This window comes from Aspergillus alliaceus (assembly GCF_009176365.1).
Source record: "Aspergillus alliaceus strain CBS 536.65 unplaced genomic scaffold BDW43scaffold_2, whole genome shotgun sequence".
In the NCBI taxonomy this organism is placed as follows: Eukaryota; Fungi; Ascomycota; class Eurotiomycetes; order Eurotiales; family Aspergillaceae; genus Aspergillus; species Aspergillus alliaceus.
In genome coordinates this window covers 1-18,446 of record NW_022474685.1, presented here as the reverse complement: position 1 = coordinate 18,446, position 18,446 = coordinate 1, and the positions used below count along the sequence as shown (strand labels likewise).

At 47.5% G+C, this 18,446-nt stretch overlaps 6 protein-coding genes across 6 annotated transcripts; 5 read left to right on the top strand and 1 right to left on the bottom strand.

Annotated features, from left to right (window-relative positions):
- The first annotated feature begins 1,461 nt into the window (after positions 1-1,461).
- Positions 1,462-3,686, top strand: BDW43DRAFT_67611 (uncharacterized protein). The gene is made up of 2 exons (XM_032050375.1): positions 1,462-2,119; positions 2,176-3,686. Exons 1-2 carry the CDS (start codon positions 1,683-1,685, stop codon positions 3,551-3,553), a joined length of 1,815 nt encoding a protein of 604 aa, XP_031905566.1. The 5' UTR covers positions 1,462-1,682; the 3' UTR covers positions 3,554-3,686.
- Positions 3,687-3,756: 70 nt separating this feature from the next.
- BDW43DRAFT_259595 (beta-lactamase/transpeptidase-like protein) lies at positions 3,757-5,693 on the top strand. Its single transcript, XM_032040111.1, has 2 exons — positions 3,757-3,980; positions 4,048-5,693. Exons 1-2 carry the CDS (start codon positions 3,852-3,854, stop codon positions 5,446-5,448), a joined length of 1,530 nt encoding a protein of 509 aa, XP_031905565.1. The 5' UTR covers positions 3,757-3,851; the 3' UTR covers positions 5,449-5,693.
- A 191-nt stretch (positions 5,694-5,884) lies between these two features.
- Positions 5,885-12,442, top strand: BDW43DRAFT_296172 (ankyrin repeat protein; the record flags this gene model as incomplete). The annotated part of the gene is made up of 8 exons (XM_032044166.1): positions 5,885-6,814; positions 6,869-7,111; positions 7,165-7,486; positions 7,545-9,279; positions 9,338-10,326; positions 10,377-11,311; positions 12,045-12,185; positions 12,233-12,442. 8 exons carry the CDS (start codon positions 5,885-5,887, stop codon positions 12,440-12,442), a joined length of 5,505 nt encoding a protein of 1,834 aa, XP_031905564.1.
- Positions 12,118-13,290, top strand: BDW43DRAFT_67552 (major facilitator superfamily domain-containing protein). The gene is made up of 4 exons (XM_032050373.1): positions 12,118-12,161; positions 12,233-12,606; positions 12,698-13,089; positions 13,155-13,290. Coding segments are annotated over exons 2-4 (534 nt in total). The 5' UTR covers positions 12,118-12,161; positions 12,233-12,466; the 3' UTR covers positions 13,157-13,290.
- Positions 13,155-14,227, top strand: BDW43DRAFT_67547 (major facilitator superfamily domain-containing protein). The gene has a single exon (XM_032050372.1). The coding sequence runs from the start codon at positions 13,310-13,312 to the stop codon at positions 14,183-14,185; it is 876 nt and encodes a 291-aa protein (XP_031905562.1). The 5' UTR covers positions 13,155-13,309; the 3' UTR covers positions 14,186-14,227.
- Positions 14,228-15,924, bottom strand: BDW43DRAFT_67557 (phosphatidylserine decarboxylase family protein). Its single transcript, XM_032050374.1, has 2 exons — positions 15,637-15,924; positions 14,228-15,582 (listed from the first exon to the last, which is right to left on the bottom strand). The coding sequence occupies exons 1-2, from the start codon at positions 15,675-15,677 to the stop codon at positions 14,298-14,300; spliced, it is 1,326 nt and encodes a 441-aa protein (XP_031905561.1). The 5' UTR covers positions 15,678-15,924; the 3' UTR covers positions 14,228-14,297.
- Between the last annotated feature and the right edge of the window lie 2,522 nt (positions 15,925-18,446).

Below are 18,446 nucleotides of genomic sequence, written 5' to 3'. Positions count from 1 at the left end.
TTTTTTTTTTTTTGCCTTTTTTTTTATAATTTTATATGACCATTGCCATGACCATGATAAGGATGGTTCATGGTTCTTTTCATCTTTATCCCCCCTTCACTCGTCTATTTGTTGTATTCCAATAGGGCTTTATTTATCCTACCACAATCACCTTCGCGCTGTGGTTACCTCCTTCGGCTCCTTCCCGTCTAACTCTCCCTGTTCCCTTGGCTGTTACACAATTCTTGACTGACCGTCCGCCATCCATCCTTCCAATTTTGGTTCCTTCTGCCTCTTCTTTACCTCTATCCAAACATCTCTTACAACTTGTGGTGTACGACATCTTCGGGACATCATTCACCACAAATGTCCTTAAGAACCACTACGTTAACTAGGCAACTTGAGCCCCTTTTAAATCTTACGTCTCTAACTACTTTCGAATCCTTATTTTTCATCTCAAAGCTCCACTGCGTCACCTCATACCTAACATATAAGGCCAAGGAACATAGACAAAACTGTCAACGGAAAACATTATACTCCCGAAACGTACATTAGGAGTATCCCAAGCTCTCTATCACTGTCAGCCTTATATCAATAGTTCTCCGCCCCTACTTGCGACTATGCGTATAAAAATATGCGTATAAAAATATGAATAACCCTACAGCGGACGCGTCCTACAGGAGAGATACCATCTAGTCGCCGTTCCTTTTCATTCATACGCTCCTGAGTAATTCGAGCCTCACGAAGCTAGCAATACTCTAAATCCAACTGAGACAATCTTCTTCTAGTTGACTTTTAAGGACGACCCGACCTTCGCTTGTTATGATAGCTGTCCTGCGGAACAGTGCTAAATCTTTTCTCTTTCTGCGATTAGGGGGATACTTGCTAGTGAAGAGCGATTTCCTTTGTTCGCCACAACTTGGTTTCTTGCTAGATGCGACCATCGTGAGAGGACCTTATTTCTCGATCGTGGATCTTGGCTATGGAGGAAAGATTTCTGTTGACTGTGTATGGTCGAGGGTTGGAAATGCGGAGTTGATAGGGTGTATATGACTAGTAGTAGTGTTGATCCAGGGTCGGGATTTACTGGTTTAGGGAGGTTCAAATTAATCTCCACGTGAGTGGAAAATATCCAAAATAGGCATTTTACTTGTTTAGACATGTTTATAGAGTTAGAATAAATTAACTAATGGTGAGATAGATCTACGTAGTTAAATCATCTATCAGCATAGTCAACTGTCCGGCAGCTTCCTCCGATCAAAGTAAACCATATGATACTTTTGAATCGAACACTTCCTAACTCCTAACTCTGTAAGCATGTGCGCAGTTGGAGGAGTTTCACATGATTTAATTTTTTGACAGATCTAAAATCCATGCATTGTCATACTACTATTAGTAGTCGTACATACTGACAGAGTCATTCTCCGTGACTCCGTGTCCAGGGTCACATTTCGGTGGATCCCCGCCACCCCGAGGCTGAGCGGCAAGTCGTCATCCCATCCGTTTCTGGCAACAGTTCCCCGGCTCACGTTTCCGCACCCCCCGAATGCTGACATGTCAGTATAAGAATCTGCCGCTGTCCCCGACATCTGCTCCTAATCCTGATTTCGCATGGTGACTAGGGCGAAATGATACTGTGCTGGTGCGTGAAAACGCTGATGGCTCTATTCGTTCGTTAGTTCCGCCCGGATGCCACCGACGCGATGAAGGACCCTAGAGCCGCAGTGCGTATTGTGGAAGTGGGACCGCGGGACGGCCTACAGAGTATTAAAGACCCGGTGCCAACGTCCGTAAAAATCGAGTTGATTCGACGGCTCCGCCAGACGGGCCTGCGAACCATCGAGTTGACGTCGGTTGTCTCCCCGCGAGCGGTCCCACAGTTAGCGGATTGTCGAGATGTGTTGCGCACAGAAGATATCAAATGCCTGCAGAAAGAACCCGATATTCGTCTCCCGGTGTTGGTTCCCAATATGAAGGGTTTGGATATAGCACTCGAATACGGTGTGAAGGAGGTCGCGGTCTTTGTCAGCGCCACAGAAGGATTTAGCAAGGCCAACATCAACTGCACCGTGGATGGGGGTCTAGAAAGAGCCAGGACAATTTCAGCCAAGGCTATCAGCTGTGGCCTGGCGGTCAGGGGGTAAGTTCGCGTCCCAGGCAGGATAAATACGTACTTGTGACTGACACTCGGTGGAGATACGTATCCTGTATATTCTCTGACCCTTTCGACGGGCCGACGGCCCCGCCAGCGGTGCTCCGCTGTGTGAGGGAGCTAATTGAAATGGGATGCTACGAGGTTAGTCTCGGAGACACACTGGGCGTCGGTTGCCCCGATAAAGTACGAAGTCTGCTGGCGTACCTGGACGAAAGCGGCATCCCTCTCGACTTGCTGGCGGGCCACTTCCATGATACATACGGACAAGCTGTAGCGAACACCTGGGAAGCATACAATTGTGGACTTCGTGTGTTTGACAGCAGTATCAGCGGCCTGGGTGGTTGCCCCTATGCACCGGGGGCCAAGGGAAACGTCGCCACCGAAGATCTAGTCTACATGTTTCATAATGCTGGCATTGACACCGGGCTTGATCTGTTAAAACTGGTTAAAACTGGCCTGTGGATATCGGGTAGACTCAAAAGGGAGAATGCAAGTCGAGCTGGACTAGCACTCGCCCACACACATGGACTAGTCTGTCCACCGCATCATACGAAGCAGACATTACCCAACTCGGATATTTCTTGGTCTCCTGTGATGGCAAAGGGAAAGCTGCTCACGTATCGCTCAGGTGGCACTTTCAAGATCGTACTGAATCGGCCGAAAAGAGGCAATACTTTGACGCAGAATATGGTTGCAACCCTCGTAACTATCATCGAACAGTGCAACAAGGACCCCTCACTCTCGAATATTATCATCACTGCAACCGGAAGATTCTTTTGCATGGGGATGGATCCTGGAAAGAGCGTCCCGTTCGTTGCTCATGGTAGCACGGGCGATCCCCGGGTCAAGCGCCTCTCTATGCTATTGGAATTGATCGATCGTTCTCCAAAAACGACTATTGCCTGTATAAATGGGCCCGCTTTCGGTGGTGGCGTTGACCTGGCACTTGTTTGTGATGTTGGGATCGGTGTTAGGACCGCTACTTTGACCCTTGCTGAAGCGAGATTTACCCAGGCGGGGGAGTCTGGCTTGGGCTGGAGGAGCGCGTTTATACGCAACGCAATATTCTCAACTCGCTCCGCTACGGCCGAGGAGCTGAACTCATTAGGCGTCATCTCCGAAGTCGTGGATGATCAGCAACAACTGCAAGACGGCCTCAATAATTTAGTTGCGCGATTGGACAGCTCTAGACCTGCTAAACCGCGAATGTCCAGAGACTTTGCGCGGTTCACCAGAGCAAACGCTGAGAGGGAGGGACAAGTTGCCACTCTAGACGAAATCTTTTTCCATGTTATGAAGCCCGACGTCGGTCGAGAAGACATGAAGGCATCCCAAAGAGGGCGGAGAGATGATTGGAAACGTGCACTGAAGAGTGTTTGGGGACAAGGTCGTCGACGAAAGAAGGAGACAGATATATGATGAATCTATGACTATGTATATGTAGATAGTCTAGTAGTTGTAATATATCTATAAAGCTTGGCTATAAAGCACATGTAATATAGAAGTCGCTCTATCTATGCCAAGTTCAGGTTGTTAGTGCTTACTTCACAACCCAAATTAGGTACCTCTACTACCATTTAATTAGTAGTCCAAAGACAAGGTGACACCCGCAGATAAGCGAGTGACACTCTCTATGAGAAAGTCCTAGCATCGCACTTGTCTTCCTCCCCGCACGATCAAACATTGTCACCCAACAGTCATTCCGAGTAACACCAAGATGGTTCAACGACAAGATAGCACTCCATTCACACCGCAATTCGACTCCCTAGTCCAGGAACAGCTGGAGAAATGGAAGGTGCCTGGCGTCACAATTTCAGTGGTCCACGGGTCGAGCACTTATGCGAAAGTATGCTATAAATTTTATGATTGACTGGCTGTGGAGCGCTGGAATGTTTTACTGAGAATCTCCCTAGGCATACGGATTTGCGGTACTCCCAGACAAGGAAATGACCCTTGACTCTCTCTTCACCACATGTAGCACTACTAAAGCCTTCACTGCTGCTGCTGTATCCATGGCGATTGATGATAGTATAAAGTCTCCCTCACCGCTCACATGGGATACACCGATAGCATCACTGATTCGCGATGATTTTGTTCTCGCCGACGACCATGCCACGGTGAACACGACACTGGAAGATGCTCTTTCGCATAGGTCTGGTTTACCAGGCCATATATATGCGATGGTCGGTGCATATCCAGATGAAAGCTTGCGCGACGCCGTTCGAAAACTGAGACATTTACCTCTAGCATACCCACCGCGGACGACGTTTGACTATTGTAATCACATGTTCATGGTAGTCTCTCATGTTTTAGAGAAAATCGCAGGCGAGCCACTCGGTGAGATCCTGAAAAAGCGTATCTGGGATCCGCTCAATATGAAAGATACGTACTTTTCTGTCCAGGATGTCAAAAGATGTCCATCGACTAGCCCACGGCTGGTCCAAGGCTACACGTGGGTTCCAGAAAAAGGTTCATACGTGGCCGAACCGCATATGAATTATGCACCTACGACTGGAACAGGAGCCATAGTCAGCAATGTTCTCGATTACGCAAAGTGGTTGAGGGCCTTGATATACCAAGCAGGACCTATATCACGGGAGGGACATGCGGCAGTTGTTCAACCCCGGAGTGTGATCTCTAACGATGAACAGGATACTGTATATCCACCTGCACCATACCACTTATATGCCCTAGGCTGGTTTGTGGACACTTACCAGGGCCAGCATTTATACTGGCATAGCGGGGGCTGGCCTGGATTCGGGATAATGGTGGGGTTCATTCCGGAACTACACTTCGGGTTTGCGATAATGGGGAATACACAGAGGGCGAGAAATGCGCAGTTGGAGTTATACCTCTACTTGATCGATACATTGCTAGGAGTTTCTGGCAATGAACGGGCACAGTTCGTGGCAAAGATGACGAAGAGAATGAATGGGATCGCGGAAATGAACTCTGAAAGTATTAATGACTCGAAGAAACGATTATTCCATTCCATTCCTGCCATGCCAATCCCCCATTCCCTACCATTGGATGGGTATACTGGGGCCTATAGGCATTCAGGTTATGGTGTCATTACGTTGAGGGTCGAAAATGGGCATTTATATTCGGACCTAAGAGACCGAGTGGAAGCGATGACAATCCAATTGGAGCATGCAGTAGGAGAGTTCTTTGTGGCAAAAATATCCACGCATTCTCTGTCTCAATGTTTCAAGGCCGAATTTTATGTCGACTCGACCGCGACTGCACGGAAAGTTGGGATGGAGTTGGAGCCAGCATTGGGCGATAAGATGATTTGGTTTGAGCGCTGTCTGTAAATATGCTGCCTATTGTACGAAATGGTGAGATTGATCTCACTGGTTATATCTCTCTTGCTTTCAAGTTGTAGAAGATATATCGGTGATGTTATGGTGGGACATATCGCATTGCTAGCCCCAGGCATCTATCACACCGAGGGCCTGGGTGATCGGCAGAATCCCCACTAGGCTGCCTGATACTGCCTGGTATTGCCTAGATTAAGATAAATTAGTGGAGCTTACGCCTAGAGAGCGGTATGCATTCTGCCGTCTATAGGGTAACCTAAGTTGTTTAGAAATTCTATTTAAGAAGCTTCGAACTCCTGGTAGAGATGTGTGTGTATTAGACTTTACCCTTCAATTCTATACTCTTCTATCCTTGACGAATTCATTTACTCTATTTTTCCTGCCATTGATACGTTTTGCGCTGGATTCCGAGGTCTAAGAACAGCTCACCATGGCAGCCATACATGCTCTTCCATCGTTGCCAGCAAAGCACCAGGATTTTGTTGGCTGGGTCAATGAAAACCAGCCTACCCAGATTAGTGAGCTCATCAAGCCTTTCAATGAGTATGAATCAGTCATACGCAAACTCTTTGCCCAGGAGCCATCCCATCCTGCTCTGCGGGACAACCATCTCAATATTGTACCGCTCTATGGCCTGAATGGGGAGACATTGGTTTTAAGTCGGCCCCGGAATCCGACCTCAGAGCCCCCCGAACTTCAGGAAAAGTACATAATGGCTTTGGATGCTGAGTCTCGCAGAAAATACGGCGATCCTGCGGTGGCGTCGAAGTTGGAGGAGTTTCGGAACAATTTTAACATCTTCTCGGAAGGGTCTTTGAGTGACATGGACTGGAGCAATGTCGTCGTCGCAGGAAGCGCCGTAGTGACTTGCCTCATGCCAGTCCCAGAAGAGTACCGAGGCTCAAAGCGTGCATTGCGCCAGTTCTATCACGACAAGTACGCACCTGCATCGGACGTCGACCTTTTCCTGTACGGCTTGACCGAAGAGCAAGCAATTGAAAAGATAAAGCAGATAGAAGAAAAGATTCGAAACGCCATTCTCTATGAGACGACGACCATACGAACCAAGAACACGATTACTATCGTTTCACAATACCCAACACGCCACGTGCAGATCGTCCTTCGTATCTACAAGTCTATATCTGAGATTCTGACTGGGTTTGATGTTGACTGTTCCTGTGCTGCTTTTGATGGTAAGCAAGTCTACGTTTCACCACGTGCTCTTGCTGCGTATATCACCCAAGCGAATACAATTGACCTGACTAGACGGTCGCCATCTTATGAAAACCGTCTTTCGAAATACTCGCACCGCGGGTTCGAGATATTCTGTCCGCAGTTGGAGCGAAGCCGCATTGATCCAGTAAGGCACCCTTTTCGCAAAGTGGTTGGAACGTTCCATCTGACAGACTATTAGACTGTTTACGAAAGGAGCTTCTCAAGAACAGTCGGCCTGGCACGTCTTCTAGTTTTGGAGAAGCTGCCAAAGTCATCCGATAGGGACGCCTATCTAGAGCAAAGACGACAGGAGCGTGGCCGTCCAGCACGGAATCTTCGGATGCGCAATATGAGGTCACTGAATGGTAACATCAAAAATGATTGGGAAGACGAAACACCAGAATGGATGGAGGGTGATGAAAGTTCAGATTATAACACTTTTGTGAGTTCCATACTTCCTAGATCTAAACCTATCCTCGCTGACTTCGTCCGAAGACTATACCATACGGACCGAAGTTTCATGCCAGGAGGATTGAGCGACTATTGTATACAAAAGATTTGTTGCTCAATGCGGAATGGAATAAACCAAAGGATAGGGATGTTAATCTTCATCGACACCCGGCGTTCTTCGGTAATGTGGATGATGTAATTCACGACTGTTGTGGATACTGTCCCGAGCCTGTGACTCCAGAAGAAAAGGAGATAGCAGAGAAAGAAAGCAAGAACTACATAACGGGAGATATATCGTTCATCAAAGACGATCCAGGACGCCAAGAAATTGGCAGCTTTAACCCAATCACAGAATCTGACTGGACAGGTTCGTCTCGCATCTTGCTGTTGCTTTGCTATGTAGCCCTGACTAATTGGTATAACAGAGATGGCCTATGTTGGTAATACAGAGCAGCTATGCCAGGCTATCGTTGACCATGACCTTGCTGCAGTCAAGGAGTGGCTTAATAATGGAGGAGATCCCAACAGTCGCGACTATACTGGAAGAACCCCCTTACATCTGGCCTGTATGGCTTCTACGCCAGATATTGTACAATACCTTGTCAATCATGGTGCAAGGTTAATATCTCGCTTAGCGGATGGTAGGACTGCATTACACCTTGCGGCCGCCAGAGGAAGTGTCGAGCTTATCAAAATACTACTTCACAAAAGCGAGGAAAACGAAGCTGAGGAGGATAAGAAGAATGAGCTCCGTAGAGGAAAGAGAGACAATGGTGGCCAGAGTGAAACCAACGAAGCCAAAAGCGAACTATATGACATCGGAACACTTAGTATGGAAGTGGACGCAACCTCATACACTTCGGGATCTTTTGTCAAAGTCCAGAAAGAAAGTGACGTCACTGAGGGCACCGAAAATCTACCTGATGACGAAAATATGCAAGAACCGGACATTTACGATATAAATGTGCTTTCTTGGGACAGTCACACATCCCCGCTTCACCTTGCCATACTCGGCGGCCATGTTGACGCAGTAGAAGAACTCGTTGCTTCTTTCGGAGCCGATGTGTTGCTACCCATTAAGTTGCTGAACGACTATAACAATAGTCCAAGAGCTGCAATTCTTACGCTGGTACTCACACTTCAACTACCCATTGAGAAGGCTACAGCCATGACCGAAAAGCTTCTGCAGTTGGGTGGTTCACCCGTACAGGCTGACCTCAAACACAACACGCCATTACACTACGTCGCTGCTTCCACATATAACAATCTTATAGACGTCTTCCTGCATCAGAACAAGCCAGCTACCCAGAAAGCGATCAATCATCTCGCTTTTGTTGGATATTCGTGGAATCCTGAGGCTTACTCCGCATTTATGACCGCCATTAATACTAAGAATACTATTGGTGCGATGAAGCTACTTGAAGGTGGTGCTGAGGCTTCGATCGACTTTGGGAAATTTGTGAAGTCTGGTCAAATAGCACTCGACGGCATCCGTACAAACTCATCCGAAAGAAATCGAGAGATCTTCCGACATAATCTTACGCAGCCCGTTATTATGGCTGTTCAAAAAGAAATGCCCGAAGTGGCTCTGGAGATTATGGCTCGTGGAGTTGATCCCAACACATTAGCTCCAGAAGGATATCGCGTGCAGGATGAGGAATACATTCGCGATAGAATCCAGGGTAAATCTCTCCTAGACTGTGTCCGTGATAAGATTCGGCAATTGCGCCAATACAAAGGAGAGACAGTTGTGTCACGAGCTCCAGGACCGCTGGAGCCTGCTTCCCTCTATCTTGATGGTTTGGGAGACGACACATACAAGTTGTGGACAGCGAAACGACAATTGAGTCAGGCGCAGAGGTCATACAAGAAGAGCCTAAAGATACACGAACAAACAATGAGAGAAGCCGAAAACAGAAAAGGCGTTGAGTTGAAGATACACGCCGTACGTGACCTTGTTGAACAGTTCGAGAAACTGGAAGTTGTGTTGCTCGAAAAAAAGGCGAAGACTTTCAAGGAGCTGTTTCCAGACCTTGAAACACCACAAGTCGAGGAAGAAACACCGTCACCTATAAAAGATGTCTCTGACTCTTTCAAGGTGGATTTCACATTCAATGTATCTGATCTCACTGATGAGAAAAAGGATGGATATCTTAGACTGTGAGTGTCCAGTGAAGATTGTAACTCTACGTTTATTTCAGGAACTGATATTATGAAGCTTTGAGGCAGCCTGGTGTGGTGACTTAGATATCATCAAGACCCTCACTCTCAGTATGTGGGGGGAGGATAATGAGCAACCTCCCCTGCAAGTTGCCGTGACAGATTCCAACAGGCTCTCACCATTCTCGATTGCAGCTCTCCGGGGACACCTGGGAGTAGCGAAAGCAATCATAAAGATTGTCCAGGTGCAGTTCAAGAAAAGAGAAACTAGGGGCCACGAAAGGTTTGAGATCGGTAGCGATTGCAGTGATGGGGATTCAGGGGACAGTGGCGATATTCGAATCTACAGCGAGATTATTGACGATAGGTTTACCATCGATGATATAGGTGAGGTGGCCATGCATGTGGAGAGCCATGTCACTCCGCAGGAGGTAATACGGTGGCATTGTCCAGCATATATGTTCACCGATGCTGATACCAGTGCTAAGACTCGCAAGAGTCCCTTTGGCAAGCCATCAAATCTTCTCGAGTATGCCATTTGGATGGACAATATTGATTTGCTTGTCTTTTTGCTTGATTTGGGACAAGATCAGATACTCAGTAACGCTACTGTCGAATTCCAGGCTTTCAGTGTTCCCAACAGAGCAGTCCATCTGGCTATAGCAGAGGGTCGACTACAGTGTCTTGAAGAACTTATCAAGCGGACGGGGGCAGACCTCCCACTCGACGCTCTGGTTCAGGAAAGCGGCGTTAAAGCGCATGAAAGACCAAAATACTACCAAGGGCTCTCTATTCATGGAAAGAAGAGGGCAGACTGGGCAGCTGCTGGGCGCGAGCCAGTGCTCACCTATGCGAATAAGAGCTCACCCTTACTTGTTTCCGCCATCCTGGGTAGCCTGAGAAGCACCGAATGGTACATGGGTACTGCCCCAGGCCGTCATTATCTTGAGTTCGCCAAGACACATAAGCAGGATAGTCGACTGAAGCTCCTAGCAAAATCAACTAGTGGCATAGAGAAGTCAATTATGAGTTGGCTTAATGCGAAAAGTATGTAAACACTACCGGGTTATCTTATTTTCGAATACTAACTGCTATAGGTCACTTGGTCCTTCATTGCGCCATTCTTTCCAGGCCTACTTTGGAATCTTTGCGCCTTGTTGAATATCTTGTTCAGCAAGTCCCAGAATGTCTCGAGACAAAGTGCTCAGGGAAATATACTCCATTGGCCCTTGCATACTCTCTTAATAGGGTGGATTATGCCGAAGTCCTTATAAAAGCAGGTGCCAACCAGACAGTTCGAGATACCAGGGGTAACAATCTTATCCATCTCCTGCTATGTGGGATTGATGGCGGGACCTTAGGAAGTGTTGAGAGCATAGAGAGGCTTCTAAGGCTGCTTGATCCTCGCGTGGTTCCTTCGTTGCTTATTGAACGCTCATCAGATGATCCGGGATCGCTTACTCCATTTGCCCGCTTCATGCATCAAGCCAACTTTCATGGATCCCAAGCAGATGAGATAGTTGATATCGCACGCAGATTCCTGATGTTTGCCAAGCCGACCGGACAAAAGCATTTGGAGCTACTTGACGGCACAGGCAATACACCGGTTCATTATGCAGTAAAGCATAACCTGGTTAAGATGCTCGAGTTGATGATGGACTATCGACCCGACCTATTGTGTCGTGAAAATGCTACAGGCAGCACGCCATTAGATCTGGAAGAGGATACTTGGATACTAAAAGCAACGGCGAACCCACCTGAAATTCGAAGCACAGGTCGTCGATCCTGGAATAATCGCGGAAGTAGCGACGAAAGCATCGTCAGTCTGGCTCCAGAGTCCTTCCTTCCCGACTCTTGCCTACCAGAGAAGAGCTTACGCGACGTATGCCATGAAAGGGTTAGCGGCCAAGTGGCCAAGCGGAAGCTAGTGTCTTTGAATGAAGCCAACGAGGTAGCGAAGCGATTAGCCACCCGGAAGTCTAGCTCATGGGGATGGCATGGGCGACAATGGTTTACAGAAAAGGATGATGAGGTGACCAAATGGTATAGTCGTTCTAGCCGACGCCACGAGCTGGGCAATGTCATGGAAAGCTGATGTGCTGTACATGAAAACTTTCCTTCAGTTGTTCTTGGGTCTGCTCTATTTCGTCTGGTCTTGTTTAATGCTATACTATACTATATCTACTGCCTAATGTTAACGGCCGGATGTGGCTTCGGCAGTTGTTTGTGTGAGAGTTACCAATCGAATTGTTTATATGCTCCAGAAGTATTGGTTTCTCCCCGACTAAGACATTAAACAAAGCATCATTTATTCGTATCTGGCCCCACCAGGCTTAGCTTATTGTCAAAATCGCGGAGGTCGGATATTTTTCCAGGTGAAGTGGTCTGCATTTCCGCCTGTTCACGTGGATGAAATGGGACTGAAGGTTCCACCTCCTGATCCTCTCCCCCATTTCCCCAATCTTGTCTCTTTAGATCTTCTCTCTTGGCTCTCCTTGGCAAACAACATATGATGTATCGATCATGCCCTCCCCACGTGGGGTTGCACATTAAGAACATGAGCTTCAATCCGAGCCGGAGGTGTCATGGCGGAAAAGTCACAATGACCTATATATTCCTGACTCACGCCCCCAGCTGGAGCCAAATCGCCCCAACCTTCTGAATCCACGGAGCATCATCTCATGTCTTGGTCCAATATGTCGATCGCGAAGCCAGGACACTCATTAGACCTCCAGGATGATAAAGCGCCTGATACCATGTACTAGGAGAGAGCGCCCGCAATTGTCACTGTGGAGAATTTTCGGATATTGGGATTGGAGCCAGACGATGAGGAATTTTATCTCAGATATTCGTCAGAGCGGAGGAAGGTAACCCGTCGGAAGGTTTGTGTTGTTTGCTTCGATTCAGTGTGCAATACATTACACAACAGTTAGTGCTGATGATTGTTGTATAGGTCGATGTCCACCTGGTTCCTATGTTAGCAGTATTATACCTCGTATCTCACCTCGATAGAGCAAACATCGGAAACGCTAAGATCGAGGGCATGATGGACGACCTTGGCCTCGATGGCATCCAATGGAACATTGTACTGAGCGTATTCTTCGTGCTATATGTCCTTCTCGGTACGTTCCTTGGAAATGTCCGTTGGAGGCGACCAAGCTAACAGCACCCAGAGATTCCTAGTAATATGATGTTGAGAACATTCTCTCGGCCATCTGTGTACCTGGGCGTCTTGATCGTCTCCTGGGGCATCATCATGACGTTGACCGGAGTCGTGCAGAACTTTGCTGGCTTGATGGTGACTCGTGTTCTACTAGGTATTTTCGAGTATGCTAGTCAGAGTGGAAATGTAAGATGGAGGTATAGGGCTAATCCTAAGTAGGGCAGGCTTCTTCCCCGGTGCCGTCTACCTTTGTAGTCAATGGTACATGCCAAAAGATTTGTCTACTCGTCTCGCTTATTTCTACTGTGCTAGTGCCCTATCTGGCGCGTTTTCGGGACTCCTTGCGGCTGCTATCGCAAAGATGGATGGTGTTGGTGGATATGAAGGTTGGCGATGGATCTTTATTCTTGAGGGCTTGGTCACCGTCATCCTGGGTGTCGCCTGCTTCTTCTTCCTTATTGACTCACCCTTGCTATCTAGTCGATGGCTAGAGCCAGACGAGATTCGTTTTCTCGAGTTGCAGAAGTTCATCAAGGAGGGAGGACCGTTCAAAAATGAAGAGCAGGATAAGAATCAACGGTCCCGATGGAAAGATCTCGTTGTTGTAATGAGTAATTGGCGCATGTATATCTTAGCCTATATTCTGTGTATAGCGTCCCGAAGCCTAATTCACCCTGCTCAGAATAATTTCTGACCATCATTTCTGATTCAGGAATCTGGAGGTGGCTCTTTGCTCTCAATCTTCCGTTGGCTAGTGCTTCGCTTGCCGTGATCTGTGTATCTGTGAAACCTCGCATACGGCATAGTGATTTCAGGCAAGCACTGTCTCGTGTGGACTGGCCAGGATTTGGTATCTGTATCCCTTCTATGACAAGCTTTTTGATACCTGTCACATGGGGAGGAGAGACGTTTCCCTGGTACAATTGGCATACTCTAGTACTACTATCACTTGGGGTCTTTGGTCTCTCTCTCTTTACGGTCTATGAGACATGGATTGCGCATGAGCCGTTTCTGCTCCGGAGCATCTTCCACGAGTGGAAGATGTCAATCTGCCTGCTCATACGGTATGTATCCCTGACTCCCGGGGTTTGGTTGACTGATAATATATATACTGATGAACGATTAGGCAATAAATTCACACTCCCTACCATAACAGAAGCTATGGGCTTCAAGAGCACCAATGCCCAACTCATGACCGTGCCCCCCTACATTGCCGGCGCCATTTCTGCTGTGTGTTTTTCCAGTCTCTCAGATCGATTCTACTGGCGGATGCCGTTCGTTGTGATTCCTCTCGCTCTGTTGACAATCGGGTATAGCATCATCATCTCGTTTGATGGTAAGTTAGCAGACAACGTCGGCCCAAGCTTCTTCGCCGTTATCCTGGCTATGATTGGTCTCTACCCTGTCCATCCGGCCCACACATCTTGGACCGCAAATAACCTGATTCCATCCAACCGACGGGCAATCGGTGTGGCATTTAATATCTGTGTTGGGAATATTGGTGGTGTTATTGGGAGCTACATGTATATGGACACTGAGAAGCCGAAATACTACACCGGATTCGGGTTATCCGTAGCCTTTGGGGGCTCAGCATTGATCCTGGCATTGGTGTTGAAAGCTTCGTTCTGGTGGGAGAATAAGAGGAAATCGAAGCTGTCGCAAGCGGAGGTAAGAGAGCGGTACACAGAGGAGCAATTGTTGGATATGGGCGATAAGTCACCTTTGTTCAGGTATACGCTGTAAGCTATAAGCAGTCATGATTATGCTGACGACCCATGATACGTATTTCCAGTTCTATATACACTTTGAGTACTCTTTATATATGTACATGCTAGGTTGTCTCTAGCTGAGGGGCTCAAGGGGTCACAACAGCCACTTGGCCTCTTACCGGAACGTTCTGGTTAGTCTCGGTAGATGGAAACCCGTGTACATTGACGCCCTTGCGGAACAGCAAACAATGTGTCGACCCGCCGAAGTGGAACATTCCAATCTCGTCTCCTTTTCTCACATGCTGTCCCTCTGACACTGTAATATCGCAAGTCGAAACCTCGCACATCCCCACACCGAGGAAAGCCATCAGCCCTATGGCAGGATTGTCACTCTCAATAAAGATCAACGCCCGTGTCGCAGTGGCCGTAATATACTCCTGGGCCGTCACTTCACCAACTGCATCAATATCATGGGGGCGTGGATCCCCTAATCCTTCGAACAACGGCTCCGAGTAATACGTACCATCAACGACGTAGGCTTTCACAATCTTTCCACTAACAGGCGCATGCCAACGGTGATAGCTCAAGGCGCTCAGGAAGGCCTGGTAGATAGTTCCGCCGACAAACTTTTCAGCAAGAGAATCATGCGCCAGCATATCCAAAACCGAGTACGGCTGACTCTTTATCCAGAAAACATCTCTTCCCTTGACATCGCGGGCTACTTTGTATGGCTGCGACTCGCATGCGTTGGCGATGACATTGTCGTCATCAGGGGATGCCACGGGCCGAATACCAGGCCGGAAGACACGGGTAAAAAAGTCATCCCATGATTTGTACCCGTGGTATTTCTGAGAAGGGTCACAGACAAACATATCCTCGAAGGAATAGTTTGTCTGCCCTACATTGGCGACGGTGATGAGGCTATTCTTCCCTGTTTCACCGAACCACCCGTACTGTGAATCATCTAGTACATGAGCCGACTCTGGTGACTTCAGATACTCGCCCCAAGCATTGAGAACCTTCTTAATCATAGCGTTGATGTCCGGATCCAGGAACGCTGCATATCCACTGGGTGTCCCCATGGGCCAGTCCAATACTGCGTTAATGGGTAGCCCGACGAGACCGACCCGATGGGTGAAATCACTCCAGGAAGGTGCTGTCGTAAGAAGATGGTTCAGTACACGGAGCATATGCTGGTAATCCCGGATCTGAGGACACCCGGTTGGATCGGTGGCGTAGACTCTGTTGCGCGGGACCTCGGTGAACATAGCTTCAATGAGAAGGAAGACTCGAGTGTTGGTTTCGATGAGCTGTTGAAACTCTTTCAGTACTGGGTGAAGCTCGCGATCAGATTTGCTATCAACGTGGGCAATTAGGCCGCCCAGCCATTGGTGGTGGCTGTCTAGAGTGGATGGCATCCATTTCCCCAACCTGGTCTTTGTCAGCTTGTGAAGTCTATGGAGAGGTATTGAATGGAAATATTACTTGTGAAGACGGGGTGTGTGCTTTCCATGCTTGTGCGTCATGGTTCTGGGAATGAAGCGGTAATTATTGACTATGATCGTAGGATATGGTGGTCAGGAGGATAGATGATATACATCTCGGCAGTACAATTAGCGTCTATTTATATATTTTGAGCTTGGCGACTTTGATTTCTGAGTAGTGAAAGAACAATTGCATCATGATGATGCAGAAGTTCGGTTTGGCACTTTCAATAGTATGGTTGGGCGTGGAGCTGTGGATAACTAGTACTACTAAAAGAATTGTGGAAGAAAATGAACGTTCTACTGAGAATCACGCGGATGATGTCATGTGGCTGTTTAAGTCTTATCTTATCGCTGATCTGTGCACCTTCCTAATTGGGACGTCGGAGTACTCAAAAGAGTGCGTCGTGGGATCTCGACGGTGTCGTATCTTCCTTAAGTGAACTATTCAACTCAGTGCAGATTACCTATATTTGCGGCTTTGATACCGGAATCTGAAGGATATATACTTTATCGTACCGTATTGTATGCGTCTAGGCTTGATATCCTACAGATGTGATCCCAGGATAGCCTAAGTCCTAGCGAGGTGAGCTGCCAATCCTTATTTTCTGCATAGGTAACAATCGCATAGCAAAATGGGAAATCCAGTTAGTGAGCCATCCAATAGGCCCATTAGCACCAACGACAAGCGAATACGGCGAACAGATGATCATCTAAACACCCCTCAAGTTGGGCGATGAACAACATATACTGGTAGATTATATGGCTAATCGGTGGGAACAACTGGTCATTGTCGGCTGAGCAACTCGACTCACTATAGAATCTTTCGAATACAGTGATATATATGGAGCAGCGCCCTATCAGGGTTCTATTAGACTCCCTGGCAGCTATAGCTCGGCTACAAGACTATAGATCTGGCCCAGGGCAAGGCTGGGCAATTCAGGCCCAAGATACAGTTCGAAGGCTTGAGGACCAAGGATGTCAAACTACTATCCAATGGGTCACAGGTCATCAAGGTATACTAGGGGATGAGAAGGCTGATCAAGCTGCTAAGATAGCTGCAGAAAAGGCCCCCAGAGGCATAGACAGGAGCCCCAGTCTAGTGTATCTACGCAGAACATTCACTGAGGCAAACCAGGCCCAGAGACAACGATGGCTTGTACAGGCCCTGGAGAAACGATCCTACAGAGCCCAACAGCGCTATCGACCCCAGAAAGGATGGAAACTAGATCTGGTAGCGGGAGCAGCACCAAAACAACTCGCTCGTCGATACTGTCAGCTAAAGGTTGGGCACGCAGCAATACCGACTTACCTTAGTCAGATAGGGGTCCAAGACTCACCTAGATGTCAGAGCTGCCAGGCTCCACAGGGAACAACAGGCCACCTACTAGTTGAATGTAGGCAATGGCACCACCAGAGACGGGCCTTGAACAGGGCCCTAGTCAAGGCAGAGGGAAATAGCCCTAGAATGCCGCCTCTTTGAGGACTAGAGGGCCACGAATACCCTAATGACCTTCCTTGCAACGACAAATATCGGCTACTTCCCCTGGGAAGCAGCCAGTGAGATAAATAGGGCCTATAGGGACGACCTTAGGGGCCTAGAGATAGTGGAGGAAGCAGAAAGTAAAGGAGAGGGATAGTAGAAAGGGCAATCTAGGGACACCTAGATATCGCCCAGCAGGTAATGAACACCGAGGAGGGCATATAGCCCAAAGGATCTGGCGCAGACAGGCGGCTTGGGCAGGGAAGAGGACCAGAATGACATACAAATGATAAAGGGAGCTGATAGAGCCCCTAGGGACTATCTAGAGACAGTGGCCTTGGCCACTGCCTAGGTACATTTCGCTGTCATAACCAACGGCTCGATATGGATGTTAGACTTGATTAATAATAATAATATATGGAGCAGCCCTTATATTCCAGTTGGGGGATGATTAGATAACTCAATCAAAGACGAATGATCAACCAACGGTTGATGCCTGGCCCTTTTTGACACAATCCTGTCGAAAAATCCCTGGGATGAACGCCGATCATCTGTCATTAACTTCGGGCTATACCCGTATAGCTTCTTCGAGGATTTTCAAGCATGAAGAGTGAGAAGTGGAACGAAATGTTGATCGATATGAAAAGGTCGCTCCGGATATTGTAGACTCAGCAAGGTAGGTTTGAAGAAGTTACTATATAAACCATATAGCACTACTAATCGCATAGATAACAGTTATCGCTGGCAATATTAGACTATCGTAGTGAAGAGACTGTACACGCAACGTAGCAGTTGGTTTGGATCACAATATCTCAAACTACAACAATGTGGTAACTCGTATTCGAGCTTTGTACTGGGCTCGAAATGACTCAAATTTTGTCTCACGTCTCAAATGTCATCAGTTATCCTAACCACAGAATCTAGACTTGACGATATTTTTGATCGTTTCATATTTGCGAATACGATTGGTGTGGAAGTAATACCGTAGGTGATCACCTGACGAACGGTCCCACCTGACGAACGATTTCTCACACAGCAACCACATTACAAATGAAGCCATAGAGCCACACACAATTCGAATTATATAGAAAAATTTTGGAGTATATAAGCTAAGCTTAATCAGAAGCTATAGATTACTTTTAATTATCCCGAAAACGCTTTGGTAGCCGAATCTGCCGTCCTCGACGATTTTGTATTGTAGGGGCATCTTCAACAACACCAGCAGTTAAATGACCAGTATCTTCATGATCTTTAGCTATAAGAGATTTAGGGGGTTTGTTCTTGCCTTTTCTAGCCTGCTTAAAGTTATTTTGAAGCTGGATATCAGC